General features: G+C 36.7%; 1 protein-coding gene across 1 annotated transcript in view; it reads left to right on the top strand.

Moving 5' to 3' along the window:
- Window positions 1-814: 814 nt before the first annotated feature.
- The window catches only part of snta1 (syntrophin, alpha 1), a 36103-nt gene continuing 16741 nt past the window's right edge, over window positions 815-20176 (top strand). Inside the window, exons 1-2 of the mRNA XM_028002404.1 lie at window positions 815-1152; window positions 9245-9430. Of these exons, the coding sequence (XP_027858205.1) occupies window positions 870-1152; window positions 9245-9430 (469 nt within the window). The 5' untranslated portion in view covers window positions 815-869. The remainder of the gene's footprint in view (window positions 1153-9244; window positions 9431-20176) is intronic.

The following is a 20176-nucleotide window of genomic DNA, read 5'->3' on the forward strand; positions in this document are numbered from 1 at the left end:
TATATTTATGCAGCACTTGATGATTCACATTAAACACAACTGTTCACTCTATGTATTGATTATTACTATTATTATTTTATGATATGAGCTTTTCTAACTGAAAACACTGCTGACCATGGAATAAAATCCCAATAAATTCACCCTTGGATGGAATAATAATCAGTAAATCTAGGACAGTATGTTAAAGAACATCTGTTCAATATAGAATAATCCAATTCAGGTTTGATCAGTTGATGTCATTTGATTTTTAAACTAGTGATGATAAAACACCAACAATTAATTAAGCTCTGAATTAAAACCTTCAAATCAAAAATTACCTTCAGCATGAGTAGCCAGCTGCACTGTAAAACAACAATTACAGTTGGTTTACAATGCAGCTGTAAACCAAAGTTGCTTACAGTTTAGGCATCACAGTGGGGTGAACATGCAAATAGGCAATAAACCTGTTTACACAATTTCTTTTACGCAAAGTCTTTTTCAAAGACTTGTGGCACTCTCTAGACTGTACCCAGCTTATGGCTGGGTAATGAGCCATAAGCCAATAACTCTTTATGTGAATCCAACATCTTTGAGCGCAAATGGCACACATTTAACTAAAACAGTGAAAAGGGCTAAGATCAAATAAATTAACGACAGAATGGATTCACATTTAATTGAGGGTAACGAACCAAACAGCTCTTCGAACTTTGTTAACTCTTTTTGCAATTGTAGCAGTGTGAGATTACTCCTTACTAATAGAGAAAGAGGAGGTGAAATCAGTGCTTCTTTACGGTGGGGTGTGCGTGTCTACATGCCCCCTACCCCAGCCCCCCACCCCCTCTTTACAGGACTGCCAGCCCGTCTAGAGTTATTCCAGGAATGCGTTGAACATGGCTGCCGCGATGAAGGCGCAGAAAACGGGACTGCTGGAACTTCGATTGACCGTGGACCGCTGGATCCGTGTGCTGGCCACTCTTTCCGAGGACACTCTCACCGTAAACCCCGGTGAGGGAGCCGAGGAGCCCGCGAAGCCCAACCCGAGTCCCGCAGGTGCGGTCAACGGAGACCCTCCGAACCTCAGCTCGTCCCCGGTCCCTGAAACCATCACCAACGTGAAGCGCACCGTTCGAGTGACCAAACAAGATGTGGGAGGACTTGGAATTAGTATCAAAGGTAGGGTAATTTTAAGAGAAGACTTTCGTAATAGGCGGTGAATTACTGTCAGTAAGTTTGACTTGGAGTTTGAGAGCATTCAGTAACGACGACGAACACAGCAGCCAGCCTTCAAACTCACTTTAACTTCTAAATACATACACAAGTCACACTTGTAGGAGTTTTCAAGCACAGCTACTCTTTTGCGTTACAAGTTAAGCTATATTTGCAAGTATTCGTGTGCGAAGAAATATGACAGCAGTGATTTTTCTTAAGCCGTGACTCACCTAGACAGAGGAACCATTTCAGTATCCCAGAGTCACATGGGAGCAGGTCCTGGAACGTCGGGCTGGATCAGGGATCCGCAACCTATACAATCTGAGGATGCATGTTTACCCTAATTTTCCAATGACTTAGTCTTTGAGGTAAAACAAATGCATGGATGTGCAGGTTCTAACCTGCTGATCTATCAGCTGCTGATATCAGCTACGAAATCTAAACACACCTCTCAGCAACATTCTTTTTTTATAAGCATACTTCTTTGGGTGTCTATTTTTTCAGAATGACTTGATTTTCAGAATGAGTTGATTGAACTCTTTTTGTTGCCTCAAAAGCCTAGTTTTTTCAAATACTTGAGCAGTGTTTCCCCCCTGCTTTTCTGTCTGCAATTTGTAAAACGTTGATTATTGTTTCCTTTAAATGAACAAAAAGATAGAAGCAGCTGCACAGACTACTGATGCACATCATGGTTACATCAATGTTGCATCTTTAACTTTTCTGTCAGGTAAGACTGACCTCTCTACATCTTGCAAGTCAAGCTGGCATTCTTGTCTCTTGTAGTGCCATGTTGCCGATAAAAACCTTTCAATCATCCTTTTTCTTCGATCTGCATTATCTTTGAGACAAGATCACTATGAGAAGAAGAATTAAGGAGTGAACTTTGGAAGACAATGTAAATGGTCAAATAATAGACTAAATAAATCAATTAATAGCATAAAAAATTAAAACGAGCTCAACAATTTTCCATTTATTTTGAATACTTAAGAAGTCTTCCAGTTCTAGTGTTAAATATTCATTAGTTTTTGAAGTTAATTGATCTTTGTTAATCTCTTCTTGCATTATTATGCTATTAACATTGCATTACTTGAAAATGGTTTCTAAACAACAATATTATCATTTATCACAACAACTTATATGACAATTTATTGTTCAGCAATAAATTGTCCCATTTTATGGTCTGTCACTTATTGTGACAGACCTAATCTGAATTGTATTTCCTGGAAGTTAGCATCTTATAAATATAACACTCTCAAAAACAATAAGAATAAGAAAAGGACCAGATGTTTAATATATGTGTTTTATTGCAAGTTTATTGCAACTTTGTACTATTTAGCACAAAACTGTTATTTTGCACTAAATAACAGTTTAATATATTCAGTGTCTTTGTCTGTGATTTGTTTGTGCCAGGAAACTTTAAGTAGTGGTGTGTGCAGTAGTCTAACAATGCAGTAAATGTGTGATAAGAAATGTTTTACTTTTATCTTGACTGTACGCAGTATGTGTTTAAACTTGCATTGGAGTAAGCTACTACTTCTTCCTCTTGCAAACTTTATGCTCACAGGTACCGGTAATCATTTGACTGCTGAGTGTCGGTTGAGGCACAGGGTCTACTTGATGGATTGTTGTAAACGTGCGCTATTGTCGTGCTGCAGAAATGGTTCATTATTGTGAAAATGCTCATTTATTCCCCTCTACTTTTGTCAGCAACAACGGAACAAAGCTGGGCCCTAATGACATAAATGCCATTTCCGTCTTTTCAGAAATGGGTGGTTATGAAAATGAGACAGCATGTTATTAAGATGAAGTCAGAGCTGGCAGCCTGTTGCCTTGACATTGTTGTGATGCTGGCTGCTCCAACGCAAAGAAGAAAAAAAAGTGCAGCAAAGTTGCGCAAAGAGCCTGCTGCAGATTAGATGGGGCATGGAATAAGCCAAAGAAGTGAAATGAGAAAGAACATCGGGAAAGGTGTCAGACTGAAGCAGGGAAATGCAAATGAAAGAGGGCAGAAGTTGTTGTGGGTTAGCTGACACCACATTGTGAACAGCTGAGTGGAGCAGTCCGCAGCAGTCAGTTGTCATTGGCCTGAGATGAAAGCTATGTGGCTGGGAGTGGAGTACTCCACTGGTGTTAATTTTAGGGAGCCCACCCCAGTTTGCAGAAGAGAACTGAGGCAACCTTTACTCGCATGTCTAAATTTAAGAGGGGAGGCTGGGAAGCTAGACTTCTGGTCTCTGGATCAGGCCACTTTTCTTAGTGAGAAAAAATGTTTCTGCTGACCTTTAAAGGGATTTTTTTTCTGTTGCTGTAAGCTTCTCATGTTCAGGGCTAGGGGTTTCCCAAAATAAGATGCAACAGAACATAAAAACTAAGCCAAAGTCATAATCATCATTAAAAAAAAAACTATCCTAGTCATTGTTTTAGTGACCTTGAAGAAAACAATGGCTGCTTCATAATATTTGGAAATGCTGTCTTAAACCCATTGTTTGATGGTTTTTTTTTTTTTTTTTGCTTTTCATTAGCACTGTAAGAAACTTGTCCAATAAAGTTGAAAGTGCTGACTATGCAACAGTTGTGACAGGAGTACTCTCCCAACAAGCGCGCTGTTAGCACGAAATTACCTAATTAGGCCCATGTCAGTACTGTGCATGTCAGTACAGTTCAATTACCTGTCATGAGTAGCTCCAGTAACTCCACCTTATCTCCACAACTGCCACCCACCTGTCAGCTGACTGACAGGTCGCCAGCCAGAAGGCGCTGAAGTATTTGATATGAAAAGTTATAGAAAGGAAAGCAATAACATGCAAAGTGGATAAATGTGGTGCTCATAATAATGATTATTTTCACTGAAATATGTCAAAGCTGTTTATTCACCAGTCATGTCAGTAAATTATATTTAAGACTAGAGAAAAACATCAAAGTACATGACAAGAGGATACAAATGAATGACAAAGCTGGGAAAAGGTTAAAGTGTAAACAGTGCCATTGAAACAGAAGATTTCTTACAGATTTCTTTGGCACACTTGTATGTTTCAGATAGTCAAACAAAATTTTTTAATAGAAAAAAGTTATCACACCTGACCATATACAAAAAAGTAGTTGACCCTCTTTTTAAATCAAAACTATAACTGATTAACATTTTGTTTTGTACAGATGAGTAAAATGTCAGTAGCCACATGCACATGAAGTGGGCATGGAAATATTACTCATCATAGCCTGATTTAATTCAAGGACTAATGTCAAATAAAGTAATGGATTTTCATACGCTTGAAGGAGTGCACTGCCATTTTTAAGGTTTTAGTACTATAGCAAAGAACAGGAAGAGCTATTGAATAAAATGCCGAAAATACAACGTAAAACTGTTGAAGCTTTCCAGGATGAGTCAGCCTAACAACTTTTCTCCAAAAGCACACTGACAACTTATCAAGGATGTCACAAAATGATTCGCTGCCAAAGGGTGGCACTACCTGTTATTACATTTAGAGGCAATTACTTACTTTTGATATCTGCATTCTGTATTAATTCAGGTCTCTGATATTACAATTATTTTGAAAATCTAAACCTTTTGACCAAAACAAAGTAAAATTTGTGAGAATACTTTACAACAATTTACCTCATGCTGCCTTTCACCTTTATTTACCTTAGCTACTGTTTTATTGTAACCTGCATTCATTTTACAGCTGTTGTAAAATTATTTTGACACAAATGACACTGCCTTGTCACTCTGATACTTCTTACACTGTTATCTTCTTGCTGACTCAAAGGAGCAAGACTCGGTTTTCCTACTTGTCCAGAGAGGGAAGGAGAAGTGCAACTGGTAAAGTGCTGTGATTAGCACTCTAGTAGCATAAGATGGACCAAAGTCATGTCAGCTTTAATAAATGTCAAAGTTCACCTGCTGTTTCTGAGTCAGTTTGCCCCTTAGTCTATTTGTACCCCCTTTTTGCACTTATACTTAGCCATTTTATCCAAGTTTACTTCCATTTTGAACCAGAAAAAAGCAAACCAAAACTATGCCTACTTATTTTCATAGTTAAATTTATTAAAAAGATAGATACATTATAAAAAGTTCAAAATCCATGCATAGTTAATTTAAATGTATTTTGTTTTCTTCAAATTTTGCAGCACACTCTTTCCATTCGAGTGTTCTTATTTAACCAGTTGACCAATATAAAATATGAGAGATTATCAAATTATGTCTAGGTTACATTTTGCTAGTATGTAATATTTACAAACTGTGAGTCACATAAGCACATTTGTTCACAGAAGACAATGAAAGAAAATTCCATTAAACCAATGCTCATGCAAGTGTAACCACTACTTAATTTAATTAGCAATAAATTCAGTAGGAAAGTTACTTTTGTTCTAGGGTCACACAGGAGGATGATAAGCATAAAAGTTTTAACAACTCAAGTTTATTTTTCTTTCCCCACAAAAAAATAATAATCCAGGTAACACTAATTACCTTAATAAAATTAAGGTATAAAACTTAAATTGTCCACCCTTATATAAAAATATCAAATTAATATATAGAAAATTGAGGGTAGTTTTTTTTAAACAGTAGCTTTAAAGCTTATTTCAACAAAAGAAATTACATATTCCAGTTAGTCCTTCAATATAACAGTTCAATCAGTCAGTTCAGTCAATGTGCACATAAGTTGTCCGTTATGAAAATGTTCATGATCAAATAGTTTGTGGAATAAAAAAAAAGATTTGGGGGCCCCCTTTTTGTTCAATAAGCTTATCTGTTGTCCACGCAAAATATCCAGATCCAGCAGCACCAGGCCCTCCGTCTTTCCAGGCTTCAGTCCGAGTCACAAAGATGGCGGCGGATCCCTCCTGCTTCTGGAACCACTGGCTCGTTCAGGTATCGGTCGTCCCAAAAAAAAAAAAAACCTGCATGCAGAGCGTTAACCGATCATGCAGGTATACGGAAATCATAGAAATCTTTCAATTACTTCTCAGTGAAAATCAAATTAGCGTTTAAAATAAACCAAAAACGTTCAGTAATAAAGAAATTACTTAATAAACATCACTTCATCATAAACAGTCTCATTTCACAGAGCTATGCTACTTACAGAGCGACACTTTATACTCCGGTTGGTTTTTTTTCCCAGTTCGAAAAACACTGAGCAACGTTAGCTCCAGCTAGGTAGCCATTCTGCGTAAGTAAGCAGCTGAAAATAAAACAACAGACTCACCGGAGAACTCTCAGAACAGAATGTACATTATCCAGTTCAAAATAAACAGATTTCTCTCATATCACAGCAGCACTTATGCGTAGTAACTTCTCTACTTCTGCTGAAATGTGGTTAATCTGCCATCTTTTTTCTTCTTCCCTCTTCTTTACTCTTCTTCTCGTACCGACACAGGAGAAATGTGGGTCTAGTGCCCTCTACAGGACATTCTAAGAACTAACAAACAAACACATTAAACATACAGACAGATCAGCATAGTTTATGGGGGTTACACTAGACTAATGCTAGTATTAAATAATATTAGTATTAATAACTTTAAATTCCTACATATTTACGGTTTTGTGCAGTGGTAGTAGACCTCTGATCCTGAAATGTTTCTATGTAATGATAGGAGATTATAGGGCTCTGTAATTTAGAAAAGATAGGTGGTGCAAAAAGGGTCAAAGGTAATTTCAAGGTAAGTGAAGCTTCTTATGAAAGGAACGTGTTCAAATTTTAATATTTCAGTTGGCCGAGACAGCTTTGATTGGGGTGAAAGGTCAGAAATGTGGGTGCCAGGCAATTTAAATTTTAAAGCCTTGCATGTAACATTTCCATTGCCATTACGAAAGTACGTGCTGCAGTCGTGGGTTTAATCTGTTAAATTACCTTTTAGTTGTATTTAAGATTTAAACATTTTAGCAAGATGTTTTCGTTACTGTGTTTTCAGTTATTTTTTTGTGAATTTCAACCTGTTTTGTTGCTATGATTTCAATTTTCAAGTGGTATGATGATACAGTCACTTTCAAGCCATGAAATATCTTTTAAGCAGAATAAGAAAGCAGTTTTTTTATCTTTATTTTTAGTTGGCTTAGGACTGTGTAACTCTCCCCTCTCATTTGGCACTAGCCCAAAATGTTCCCACACTGCAGCTGTGAAGTGCTTCTTTTAAACATGGACCATCTGGTCCAACAGTATTGTTTCATACTTTTGCTGTTGGGGTGTAGCAGTCAAAGGGAAGAACTGTTCTGGGGGAATGTGAATCCATACTTGCAAGTCTTCCTTGTTTCCTACAACAGTTCTATGGCATGCATCAGTATGTGCCTCTAGTCGTAATCTAGCTGTAGATATGAGTGTTGGTCTTTTTTAGTTCTGATATTATCTTAACCTGTCTATCTAGTCCTGGTGTCCCTAGGTTTTTGTTTGTGCCTCCCAGTTTTTGTGGCACAGCTTCATGCTTTAATCCAGAAAAAAACAAATTACAAAAAATTTACCTCAGCCTATTCTGTTGATGTGCGTGAAAGTTTTTATGTATTGCAATATTTAATTTTAACATGAATTTTCTCTTTTGATTTTGATTCTGATTCATTGTGGTTTTGAGCTTGTGTGAAGGAGCTGTGCCCTCCCCAACTATTAACTGCCCACAAGTATTGTGGTTGAACAAAGCAATAAAAAGGATCAGGTACTAGTATGAAAAATAGAAAAAATAAGAAAACATAAAGAGATTTGGCGGGAGGCCTATTAAGATTACAGTGCTATGAGTATTTGCCCTTTGCAATTTTACTGTTTTAGTTTCTTTTCATAACTACAAGTTTAAGATGGTCAATTATGTTATGATTATCAAAGATAACCTCGGTAAATATGAAAAGCAGTTTTGAAATCATTAGGTTACTTTTAAAAAAAGAAAAGTGATCCAAACCAACTTTGCCCGAGGTGGTAAAAGTAATTGCCCCCTCGCCCTGGTAACTGGTTGTGCCACTGTTGGTGGCAGTAACTGCTGTTGGTGGCAGTAACTGCTGTAAAGCATGTGTCATAACATTTCTCCATGTCTTTTACATGGAGAAATCTTGGCTATACTCTTGCAGATTTTATTCAGCAACACTAAAGGTGTTTGAATGACCAGTTTAAGGTTGGATTAAGGTCCGGACTACATCAAACCATTATTTTGGCTTCCTTGAGCCATTCAGAGGCAGATTTGGTGGTGTTCTTTGGACCATTGTTTTGTTGAAAAACCCAAGTGTTTAATGTCATGACTCAATGGCTGAACATGCTCATTTAGTTGTTTTTTTTTTGTATCAGAATTTACGATTCCATCAAAACGTTTTTTCACACTATTATATATGAAAGCTTGTCTTTGTTGAAGCAAAATCTATAGACAGAAGGGGTGATTTAAAAGTTTTGCACTGCAGTCTGTGGAATAAATTGAAAGGAATAACCCTGAAGACACAACCTCTTCAAGATGTATTAAAAAATGTATGGAATCTAATCCCCCTTTTTAGATTATTTTTTACTAGCTGGAAGGCTGGACTGCCATCTCACATTAATAGTGACATTTCTTGTGAAGAGTGGCAGCCCACAGCAACAAGTAGATACACTGACGTACTACCTGACCTTCGCTTAATGACAGAGAGAAAAAGAGGGAGAGGGTGCGATAGGAAGCTGCTGAAATTAGTACATTGGGAGTAATTGCTACTAAATGTCTGTCTTTGTGTGCTTTTAACCGCAGTTCACGTACATACCCTTAATTTAGAGGCTTAAATATGAGGAGTACAGCAGTCAGAGTAATAGCAGTTGTGGGATGGGGCTTAATTTAGAATTTCAGCTTCTAACTTCACACTCATGATCCTTGTTTTGTGACTTAACAACTAAGCCCTCTGACATTTTGTCACCTTCACTGTTAATTGCTAAGGACATTTTAAAATTTGTACATTCACTTTTTTAACTAGATCGTGTAATTTGAAAGGGTTTGAATAGAATATAATAATTCTGTTCAAGTTTTTATTAGTTGCACTGTGCCAAAGTTAATGTGCAGTTACTCGAAGTATTCCTGAATTATTTTAAAAATGAAGTAACAATACGTCCTCTCTTTTCTCACACAGGTGGAAAGGAAAATAAAATGCCCATCCTCATTTCAAAAATTTTTAAAGGCCTTGCAGCTGACCAGACAGAGGCGCTTTACGTCGGGGATGCCATATTGTCTGTCAATGGTTTTGACTTACGAGAGGCCACGCACGACGAGGCTGTGCAGGCACTAAAAAAAACTGGCAAAGAAGTCATCCTTGAAGGTAACATGTTTTTCATTCACAGACAGAAAAAAATAACGTAAACAAGTCTTTGACTCAGCTTCTTTTTTGCTTTGCCATTTCTTTTGCTTTGAAGCATACTGAGAAGAGACAAAAGAGTACTCTGGAATAACTGCAACACATTTTTGAGTAGGGCCTTATCCATCAGAATACTGAATTTTCAGAGACAATTCTTTATGTCATTTTTAGAAAGATCCCCATATTATTCTTTCCAGAAATGTCTTTGCTTAATTGAAAGGCCAAAGCACACTTCTATGGTCTTAAAACCCCTCCAATCTCAAAAAAGTTTTTTGGTCAGAGTAACTACCTGACGAAAAGCATTGACTACATGACTAGAACACTAGAAGTCTACTTTGGTCTTGACCTAACTTATATAGCCTATAGCTTCAGCCTACAGGGTCAAGTCATCTAGATTTATACTAAATGAAGGCCACAAGAGATTTTCCACTGCATGTAAAATGTCTCGACCCTTATCCGGAGCATTATTAATCATTCTTTTCCATCTCCACCTCTTTACCTTCTAAAGAATCTGCAACAAGGTTCCAGAAATATATTAGTGGCAGTCAGAATCTGAATGCATGGTACCTAAACGATTAGCTAAGATTTATTGCAGTCCAAGCAGTTCCTCGCAACACGCATATTGCATACGGTGATTATGGTAGCAATAAATGTGCAATTTATACAGTGCTACACTGTAGTGATGTCAATCTAGTTCAATTCAGTATGTAAGAATGGAGAGCTATCAGCTTACCATGTCACAGCGTTTTCAGTTGGTGAACTTTTATTGTGGGCCAGCATTAGTGTGCAGACAAGACACAGTTAGAGCTCCTGTCAGCAGAAATCAGTAGAAATCCTCCTACGTTACATGTTCACAGTCAGGCAGAAAAGTGTTGATATCAGACGTCTCAGCTGGCACTGCTCTCTGATCCGTAGTGTCAGGAATCATTTCATGGGTTTCCCTTCCCCCTCAGAGGACCTGATAGTGGAGTGAAGAGAGAAAAGAAGCTTGGAGGCTAACTGAGGCCTCCAAGCTGTATGAGTGTTTGAACCCAGATCCATTTTTTTTCTTCTTTTTTGATGTTTTGATATGTCTGTCTGACCTGGAGATGACAGGTTTACCTGATGCCTATCGATAAACTGAGATTTGGGTGGATTTTATTTTTTTTGGCATAGTATAAGAATTGGAGAAATAACATTCTTTGCTTTATACCTTGTAGGCCTTTGACCTTTCCAAGTGCAACTTTGAAGATTTGGTAACTATTTTATCTCTACTAGACAATCACAAAAATATGTAAAAGTTCAGGTTCAGCGTTCTACTTTGCTCTTTGGCATTTTATCAAGATTTTCAGAATCTAACTCATTCTTGGCACCACAGCAGTGTTAAAGGTCAGATCTTTTTTTATGTGTCAGCAACAAACAACTACTACTGCTGCCCTCCAGGCAATTGTCAGTGCTATGTGAAATTCCGAATACAGGCGGACGTTGACTGAGTTGAAGGTGAAACTTCTTCCATCACATTAAAATATCTGGGAAGTGTGAACAGTAGCACTTAAACATGCCTGATAAGTGCTTTCAGGAAGATACATTAGCCTCGCTGGTTTGGTGCTTTTGGCAGGAGACAAAAAATGCAATAAACATATATTAATTCAACTTTTACAGCAATTCATGCAGTGGAAAGAAGTTGAGCTCTCTGTCTCTCTCATATTATATGAATTGTGATCTTTTCCTAATAGATGTTTCATTCTGTCACTGTGTTACATTCATAGGGTCTGAGCTGTCTGTTTGCATCACTTTGAAATATTGCAGGGAGATATTTTGTGAGGTTTCAGGTTTCCCAACTCCACATATGTGACACAGCTGGAAGTAGTTTAACCATTGTGCACTATTGAGTTTTTCTAAATCATGTGATTTCAATGTGCCTCGTGGTTGCTTAGCAGCCAGAAGAGCAAGGAAAGGGCAGTACTGACCAGCTCTCAGGTGTAATGCGAATGTTTGTGAACTTTTTTACCATTTGCATTTTTTTTGGTTCGAAAGAACAACAGCTAGCATCCCTTTTGACCTTAATGTCACACCTTCTATCAAAATGGCGATGGAATAATCAATGTGTGTGTAAGAGAGGGGACATGGGAGGGTCAGATAAATATAACAGACAAAATGAAACCATAAAAGCACAGCTGCCTCCATTTCCGCCCAGCAATTGTGTACTGCCCTACTCTGTGTGTGTGTGTGTGTGTGTGTGTGTGCGTAGGCGTTGGGTGTGTGTGTGTGTGGTTATATGTGACTGTGAGGACACATGTTCTGTGTCCATGCTATGTATGTGTGCTTTTGCTTCTAGTTCAACTTTTTGTCTTCATTAAACCTTTTCTTCAGTTGAAGAAAAATGAGAAAAACTATAGGGAGAATAGCTTCACATCTCACAATTTTTCATCTAACCTTTTGAGGAGTTCACTCCATCAGTTCGCCAGCCAAGACAAAACTTGTTTGTCTTGTGCACACACTTAAATCCACAGTAACAGAGCAATAAAACTGTGCATGTGCCCATGTGTGCATGAAATGCATAGAAGGGAGCTCTGGGATACTTGTACAATGCCCATAGGAAATATTCACCTCCTTGTATATTTGACCCTTTTTGCTGCTTTTACAAATCAGTGATGATCAACAAAATTAGGATTTTGTGACTTTGGCATTTTTAAAGTGATTTAGAAATCTAGCTAATTTGTGCTAGTAGCTTCACAATTAGTGAAATACACATAACCTAATTGCAGTAAGTGTGTCTTAAGTAATTGCAGTATAAAGACGTGGGTGTCTATAAGTAATCAGCATTGCTAGCTACTATTACAACATGAACACAAAAGAAGCAAATCAGAGAAAATGTTATTGAAAAGTATATGTTTTCAATATCATTCCCAAGAAGGAAATATACAATTAAAAAAAGAGGACTGGAAGACTGTAGTAAGTGTGAATATCAGGGTCCAAGTTGAGTTTTTCTATGCACTCTTTAATGTTTGTGCTTGATTGATGTCCATGTGTCCCATCCTTCCACCTTCTGGAACACAATATTTTGTAGCACATGAATAATTTAGCATTCTCTTGCCAAATTAATGGACAAAATGAAAAGCACCTACTTAGTAAAGTGACCTTAGCTACTATAACAAATCTAAAAGGACAGCCAGGAAGAAAATGAGACAAGTCATGCCAAATTTTATTTTCCCCTCTAAATCATTGGCCTTTTCCATGCTTGTTGTGCTGAGTCAGAAATCAAGTCAAGAAAGCATTAGAACTGAGTCAGCAGAAAACAAGGAGTTTTTCGTAAGTTTGATCGTAGCACTTTGAAAAAGATATTCATATTACTTGAAATGTTTCTCATTTTACCATGTTAAAATTGACTTAATTGCACACTTTGTGTATTGCATACACAAGTAGTGCATAATTGATAATTGAACACATTGTGTTCAATTTGTATACATAAATGCCTTGTCTAGTGATGGTCAGTATTAGTTTTCCAAACATGACCTTTTTTGAATTTTTATGGGTTTCTTCTTGCTAGTCTTCCATAAATATGAGATTTGTTGAGGTCCAAGTGTGTAGTCTAGTAATATTCCAACATGTTCTCCCAAAATTGCCCTTTTGGCTGCTTTTCTGATTAGTGTGCTGCTTGTCTGGCCTGAATATCTAGGTTGATGATCAAATCTCCAATACTCCTTCCACTTTCAGATGACGACTTGAACAGTAGCCCACTAGATATTTAACTTTTGGCATGTTGTTACCGCCTTAAGCTTCTCAACAACTTGACTCCTGAATTATATACTGGTCTAAACATGTGTTCTCTAATTGCAAAATTTGTGGTGTTTGCTAATGTTGCAAGTCTCTCACAGAAACTTGGAATATATAATGCAAGAAATTACCCTTGAAGTAAAATTTTGAAAAAGTTCACTCCTATAGATAAGATATCTATCTATAGGAACTTGGAAGAGAGACAGAATTTGCATCATTTGCAAGTCTATACAAGAAAGGTTAAAGCATTTATTGTAAATCACACATTGACTTCGATGTTATTGCTGGGTTTAGAATCATATTAGCACATGGTGCAGATATTATCCTAAATTCAATGCTCTTTACAGAAGGATTTACATGAACCTTTGGAGAAACATAATTCATAGTGTGTCTGTACAACTATGAGATTTGCACAAGAGAGAGCAATAGGTAAACTGTGAGAAAGAGCAAGTTTCCCCTGACAAGACCTTTGTGGACTTTCTGGTACATGCTGTCATGTTCATTAAATTCCTTGTGTTCAGGCTCAGGGTACATACACACACAAGGATTAGATAGATTTAGCTAAGGAAACTCTTTGGCCACAGTGTTCCTCTTGCTTAGCATATTTGGGGAGGGAGTGATTTGTAAGACATTGTCCCCAATGTCACCTTTAAATAGTAAAATTGTCTAAAAGGGGTTTGTTCCAAAATATGAATGCAACCTTTTGAAAACACGCCGATTTAAAGAAAGATACAAATTTCAAGGCTGAGGTCAGCTCTGCCTTAAAGCTAGTTTCTTATCTCAAGGATTCTCAGTCTTTAACATGCAGTCAACATATTAAAGATTGTTATTTTTTTCAGTTGACAATTTTTAGCCATACAGATTCAACTGTAGCAGTTTTTCCAGTAACCAAAAGATTGATTTTTGTTGGGGTCAACTTCTATCACGTCATCTGCGGATGTTCTATTTAAATTGTCCTCTCATGATCAATTTGGAAACTGTATTGTACTGTACTGAATTATTAAAATGCATCTCTTTACATGAAATGTCTGTTGACATAAAATATGCGAATTTATATTTAATATCGTATTAGATATAATCGTCAATCATCCCTAAAATAGTAACAATGTGTTGAAACCAACCAACTGTGAGCACTTATTACAAGTTAGAGCACCATTCAGGAGCCTTAAGAACAACACACATTAGTTTTGTCAGATACACTTTAAGAAATGTACAACCCTTTAGTTTTCTATCAAAAAAAAAACAACAAAAAAACACTGTATCTGTTGGTTGGCATCCAACTTACCAAGACCAGGCACTGAGCAATCCTTTTTGAACCTCTTCCCTTGAGAAGAGTTCACTCTTCTATTAAACCTCTCCGAGGCTGGAGTCTACTATCATGTCCTGGCTTGGTGCATTTCAGCTTGACTTGTCCAATGTGTGTTAGAGGCACCAGTTGATGTGCGTTAATTGAAAATATGCCCTGTGGCACCCATGATGTTCGCTCCCCATCTGTAGTGAGATTGCATTTAAATGATTTCACTTGTGTTGGTCTGGGATGCTTTGTCAGCTAACGAGTAAGGCATATTCTACCTCTCTGCCTTACATAGAGTTTCATGTCTTCATCTAATTCATTACCTGACTCTATTATGAAAACTAGTGCCTCTATAACAGATGAAGTGGAATTTTGTGTAATGTGCTGTGTACGATAATGGAATAAATGCACAATGGTATTGATTCGTGATCCTTTATCTAATAAAAGTGAAGGCCTTCTCTATCAAGGTAGGGATTGTTTATCCTGGCAGAGTAAAATAGAAAGCAGTATGATGATTCCATTATACCTACTTTAAAATTAACTATAAAAATAAACATTTAAACATACAGAAATTTAAATAATAAATCTTTGTTTCTGTTAAGAGAACAATTAAATATTTCTGGCAGATTCAGAGTGTAGGCAGAGTTTGAATTACTTTTTACTAGAACTACTATTTGTTATCTACAAATCAGGCTCTTCAAGGACATGTGTGAATATAGCCCTTAAAAAGAAGATACATACTTTAGAGTCTTTTTAAAGTAAGGCCAGCAGAGAGATATATTCTCACCCTATCTTCATGTACTGATTCAAATATGGCTAATTGAGTGATTTATGGAATATAATGAATTCAGGGACTCAAGTTTGAAGCTACACATACAGTATGCTGCTGGCTAAGTCTGTAGTATTCATTTTCTGTCAAAAGTTCATTTTATACAAATTCAGATTTTCGTACAGCAGCAATGTATGCCTCACTCCTGCTATCTGTTCATACATATCATCTGAATAAAAGAGACTGTCCTCATGTATGTTAGCATATTTGGTTGTACATTCATTTGCACTCTTACATTTTGCTTCACGTTGTGGTTCAAATCCAGAGGATTTTTGTTTATCTGACCTGTCAGAGGTCAGATAAACAGAACACAGCACAAGTGAGATTTTCTTAATTTACAGTTTTTGACTGGAAACTCTCAAGTAGTTGTTTTTGTTGATTTTTTTTTAGATTTGCAGAGTACCGTATGTGTTTGTGTAAATTGGTTTATCTGTTGATCTGGTGGGGGGAGGTAGAAGCAGCATCGCCCTGATGTTTGAAATTATATTCCCAGATTCCCTGTAGTCTCTTTATCTCTTGCTGCTGGTAGGTTCAGGAATGCAAAACTTTTTCTGTACATTTTCTTCAAAAGAATGTGTGATTTAATCAAGTCTGATAGCCTTTCTTGTTAAAGACTGTTCTGGAAGACTCCAGATACAGGCAGGAGAGGCTAGCTGATTGCAGAACAGTAAAAAACTTCAAATATTTCTTCGTATAAAAGAAAAGCTTGACAAAAACAAAACAAAAAAAAACTAAACAGTACATGTCACTACGTATACAGAGGCTCACATAATGATATAATGTAATTTATATGAAAGACTGTACCATGTAATACAGTGGCTTACAAAAGCATTTAGACATCTTGAGCATTTTCTCACTTTGTGAAAAGATTATGATGCTTGGTTTTCTAGACTGATAATGAATAAAGAATCTTAAAAGTATGGCATGCATAAAACCTTACTGTATCAACACTTTGTAGATACAGCTTTTTCTGCATTCATGGCAGAAAGTCTTTAGGTGCATGTCTGCCTGCTGTGCACATTAAATTTCTTTCCCTTTTTTTCTTTACAAAATAGCTCAAGGTCACATTAATGTGAGCATCTGTGGAGATTTATCTTTAACTCTTGTCACAGATTTCAACTTGATTTAAATCTTCACCTTGTCTGGGCCAAGGATATACTTTGATCTACACCCTTCTTTTTGTAGTACTGTGCCTGTTATTGAGTTTTGTCTGGCTGAAAGGTGAACCTAAACCCCATTCTTTTAAAATTGATAACAGGTTATTTTTCCAGGATTCCTGTTACTAACTGTTCAACTCTGTCCAGCTTCCCCGTTCTTGCTCCAGAAGTTCATCCCCACAACATGATGGGGCCATCATCATACTGTATGGTTGGAATGCTGTTCTTAGAATAATCTCCAGTGTCAGCTTTTGTTGCAGGGGTAGTGAAAGCTAAATCATTTGTCTCAACTAAGCAGAGTGTCCACTATATTTCTTGTTTAAAACTGCAAATATGATTTACAGCTTTTTTCAATTACTTTTTTATGGCATTGTTTGAGTTGGCAAGCTTGCAATTGTACCATATTCTTTGCATCTATAGATGCAAAGAATATATGCAAAGAATATGCAGGTACTTGATGCTTAAACTTCTTAACAACTTAATTCATTCCTGACCTCTGCAGGAGGTGTGCAGGTGTTGAATGTTTACCTGTCGGGTGACTTTTAAAGGCTTTTGGTAATACTGGATATTTAACATCATCAGAATAAATGCAGCTGAACACAAACACCTGCAACACTGTTCTTTTTTTAAACATTTAAATGTATTGTTTTGCTCCCTCTTCATAATATTGTACTGACCTAAATTGGTCTATTACACAAACTTCAAATAAAATAGACTGAAGTTTGTGGTTGTAAAGTGAATAAATTAGAAAAAGTTCAATAGTTATAAACATTTTAACAAGGAGCTTTAGTGTTAAGGTTGGACCTTAGAAAGTCATGAAGGACTAGTTGGTAAATAAATGCAGCAAAACTGAGTATTGTATGTTTTTTAAATTATTTCCTTTGTGGATAAGGAAGCAAAATGTAATGTATGAATCCAGTCAGTGCTGAAAACAAGACCTTCTACATAATTGCTCTGTGTAAATTCTGCCTTTTGCATTAAAATGACAGTATGACTGCTTTCCTGTGGAAAAGCAGAACCAGATTCATGTATATATTTTATATGATAATTAGTCTTTCTGGCTCTTCCTTTTGCGATAATATAATTATTACCTTTAAAACTCTCCTCAGTCCTCACTTCCACATCTCCTGAGAACCGCTAACGGTTGGATAATTTTCCTTGCATTCTCTTTGCTCCTTCCTCGGCTCTTTGAGTGACATACATAACAGGAGAGAAATTAAAGTGTGCGGGGGTGGGCGGGTGTGTGTGTGTGTGTGATTTAAAGTGTTTTGTAGTCTATTTTGGAGAAGTGCCTGTAGACCAGTCCATTGAACGAACTGGCTTGAATTCATTTTGAACAATCCAATTTTTACTATACTTGTCATGATTATATTTAAAGAACAGAATGAGCTTTCATTTCTTTTGATGAATTACATTTTTATGAATTTATTGATATGTAATGTGGGCATGGAAAGACCATCAAAACTCACAAAAAATGTAACTACAAATTATCAGCTTTGGGAAACTTGTGTTATATAAAACTTGTGATGGTTATTTGATGCTGCACATTTTCACTACAATATGTTTGGCATCTGAATATATTGTTTTCTACTAATGTATACGGATCTCTTTAATTTTGTATAGGTAAACCATATTATAGACTTTAATATGTGGTTGTTGCCTGGATACAATATGGTGTGTGCTTTTAAAAATCAATCTGACAATTTCCTAGAAGTAATTTCCACCTGCCACGATGACCATCTAGTCTAGTCTAGACTCATTTTCTTGGTGGAAACTTCTTTTTTCTCTGTCAAATTATTGAAAAAAATATATGAAGCTGTGTTGGTTGTGTTAAAATTGGTAAAATCATGTCAGGGGAACGTGTTTTGCTTCAAGCATACTGAGAGTGTATTACTCTTTTTTAAATGGTCTTTTGTATGTTTTTTATTTATCACATAGTTTGATGTGACAAGAGCAATAACTATAGGAATTCCTGCTGTAAAATGTTCAACCTTATGCACACAAAGCTTTGTTTCTTTATTTTTGTAGAACAACAAACTCAGTGTGCTCACATTCAGATGTGGAGCGATTAACCCATAAAATACCACAACTTATTAAATTACAATTTTCCCCTCGGGCCATTCTACAGTGTTTGGCTGTTAGTTATCTTAATGAGGCCCCAAGTGAACCCCTCTGCCCCAATCCTGGGCCTCTGATAAACTGGTGGCCAACGCTTACTTCCACTCTGACTCACATTCAACTCAACTGTCTCAGTATTCTGCAGCAGCATGTGCATGCACTGGAGATAGAAGGCAGCTTTCCTTTGCTGTAACTTTTTCAAACTTTACTTTTTAACTGGTTAACTGTTCTCCCTTTCTTCTATACAATTTAAATTTGATATGGAAATGATGTTCCTAATTTGTAATCAGCATTACTTCTTTTGGGTCCCACTGAAAAATACTTACAAATGTACAAAAGGAGAATAGTTTTTCTTCATTTTTGGAACCAAATGGAAAGAGAATGCTGCAAAAAAAGTGAAACTGTCTGAAGCTGAATCTTTTTTTCTGCTCTGTTCTTGTCCTCTGCATATCCTGTCCAAGTTTCCTTCATTTTCACTTTCTTGAATTAGGATAATTAACTCTCCTGACACACTATGCAAAGTAATCAAATCTCTGCTTTGGCACTATATGAATTAGCCTAAAAGTCTAATTCACTGGTCTCTGCCCTCTTTCTCTTTCTCACACCACACCCCCACAATGCCCCCCAACTCATCCCCTCTCAAAGGTTGGCATTTATCCCTCATTCTAATTAGTTGGGCTGCAGGATTGATGTATGATGTTCTTATCTAAATCATACAGAAAAGAGGAAATGTCCACTGGATGACTGGCAGAAAGACACCCAAAGAGATATATATTCATAAGAATAACAAAGGGGATACCAACAGCTGGCATATGCCCAAATGCCCAAACTTCTCAGATAAGCAGCATTAATTGAGTTATTTACAGATTCTGAAAGTGTGAATTCCAAACTTTCTAATGATGCCAAACAAATAGAAAAATAAAGATGAAGAAGATATGATTATTTGAATGCTAACATTCTGCAAACAAGCTTTGTGAAAACAGTCCTCAAAGGTTGTTCTGTTACCTGATGAGCTCTCTGGGGATGTTAACAAAGGCTGTTCATTGACGTTGTTAACCCCAGTCCCCGGTATTAACTGTGAGCAGGTATGATTGAGAATTTGGCAGATAAAAGCAACAATTTGCCTGGTTTGTCTTGTTTTAGATATATACATTTTTTAGAAGTTTCAGCATTTGTCCCATTTACCAATAATGGTGTGAGCTTCTGTCTTGTTTCATATCATATCATTAGAGCCACAGCAGTGCAGAGATCTGTGTACCTGTGTTATACTGTATGTGTCCTAATTGCGTATTAAAAACAATAAAAGTTTCCCCCACCTTCCTGAAGCAGCTCAGATTTAATCTGAAAACAAGCTGAATTCAAATACAAGGTTGACTGTTTTAAAATTTCTCAAACTGGCATTCAAAGCATGGGTTGGTTTCTTTATAACTTCAACTAGTATTTTGCCAAAAAACAGCAATCACTATTTTTTCAGAAGTTAGTCGGTATTCATCCTCGCTCTCCATTTATGCTGTGGTGACTTGTTCCTGGTTTTGCAATGCCACATCACAAATATC

This window comes from Xiphophorus couchianus, chromosome 20 (assembly GCF_001444195.1).
Source record: "Xiphophorus couchianus chromosome 20, X_couchianus-1.0, whole genome shotgun sequence".
NCBI classification, from domain to species: Eukaryota; Metazoa; Chordata; class Actinopteri; order Cyprinodontiformes; family Poeciliidae; genus Xiphophorus; species Xiphophorus couchianus.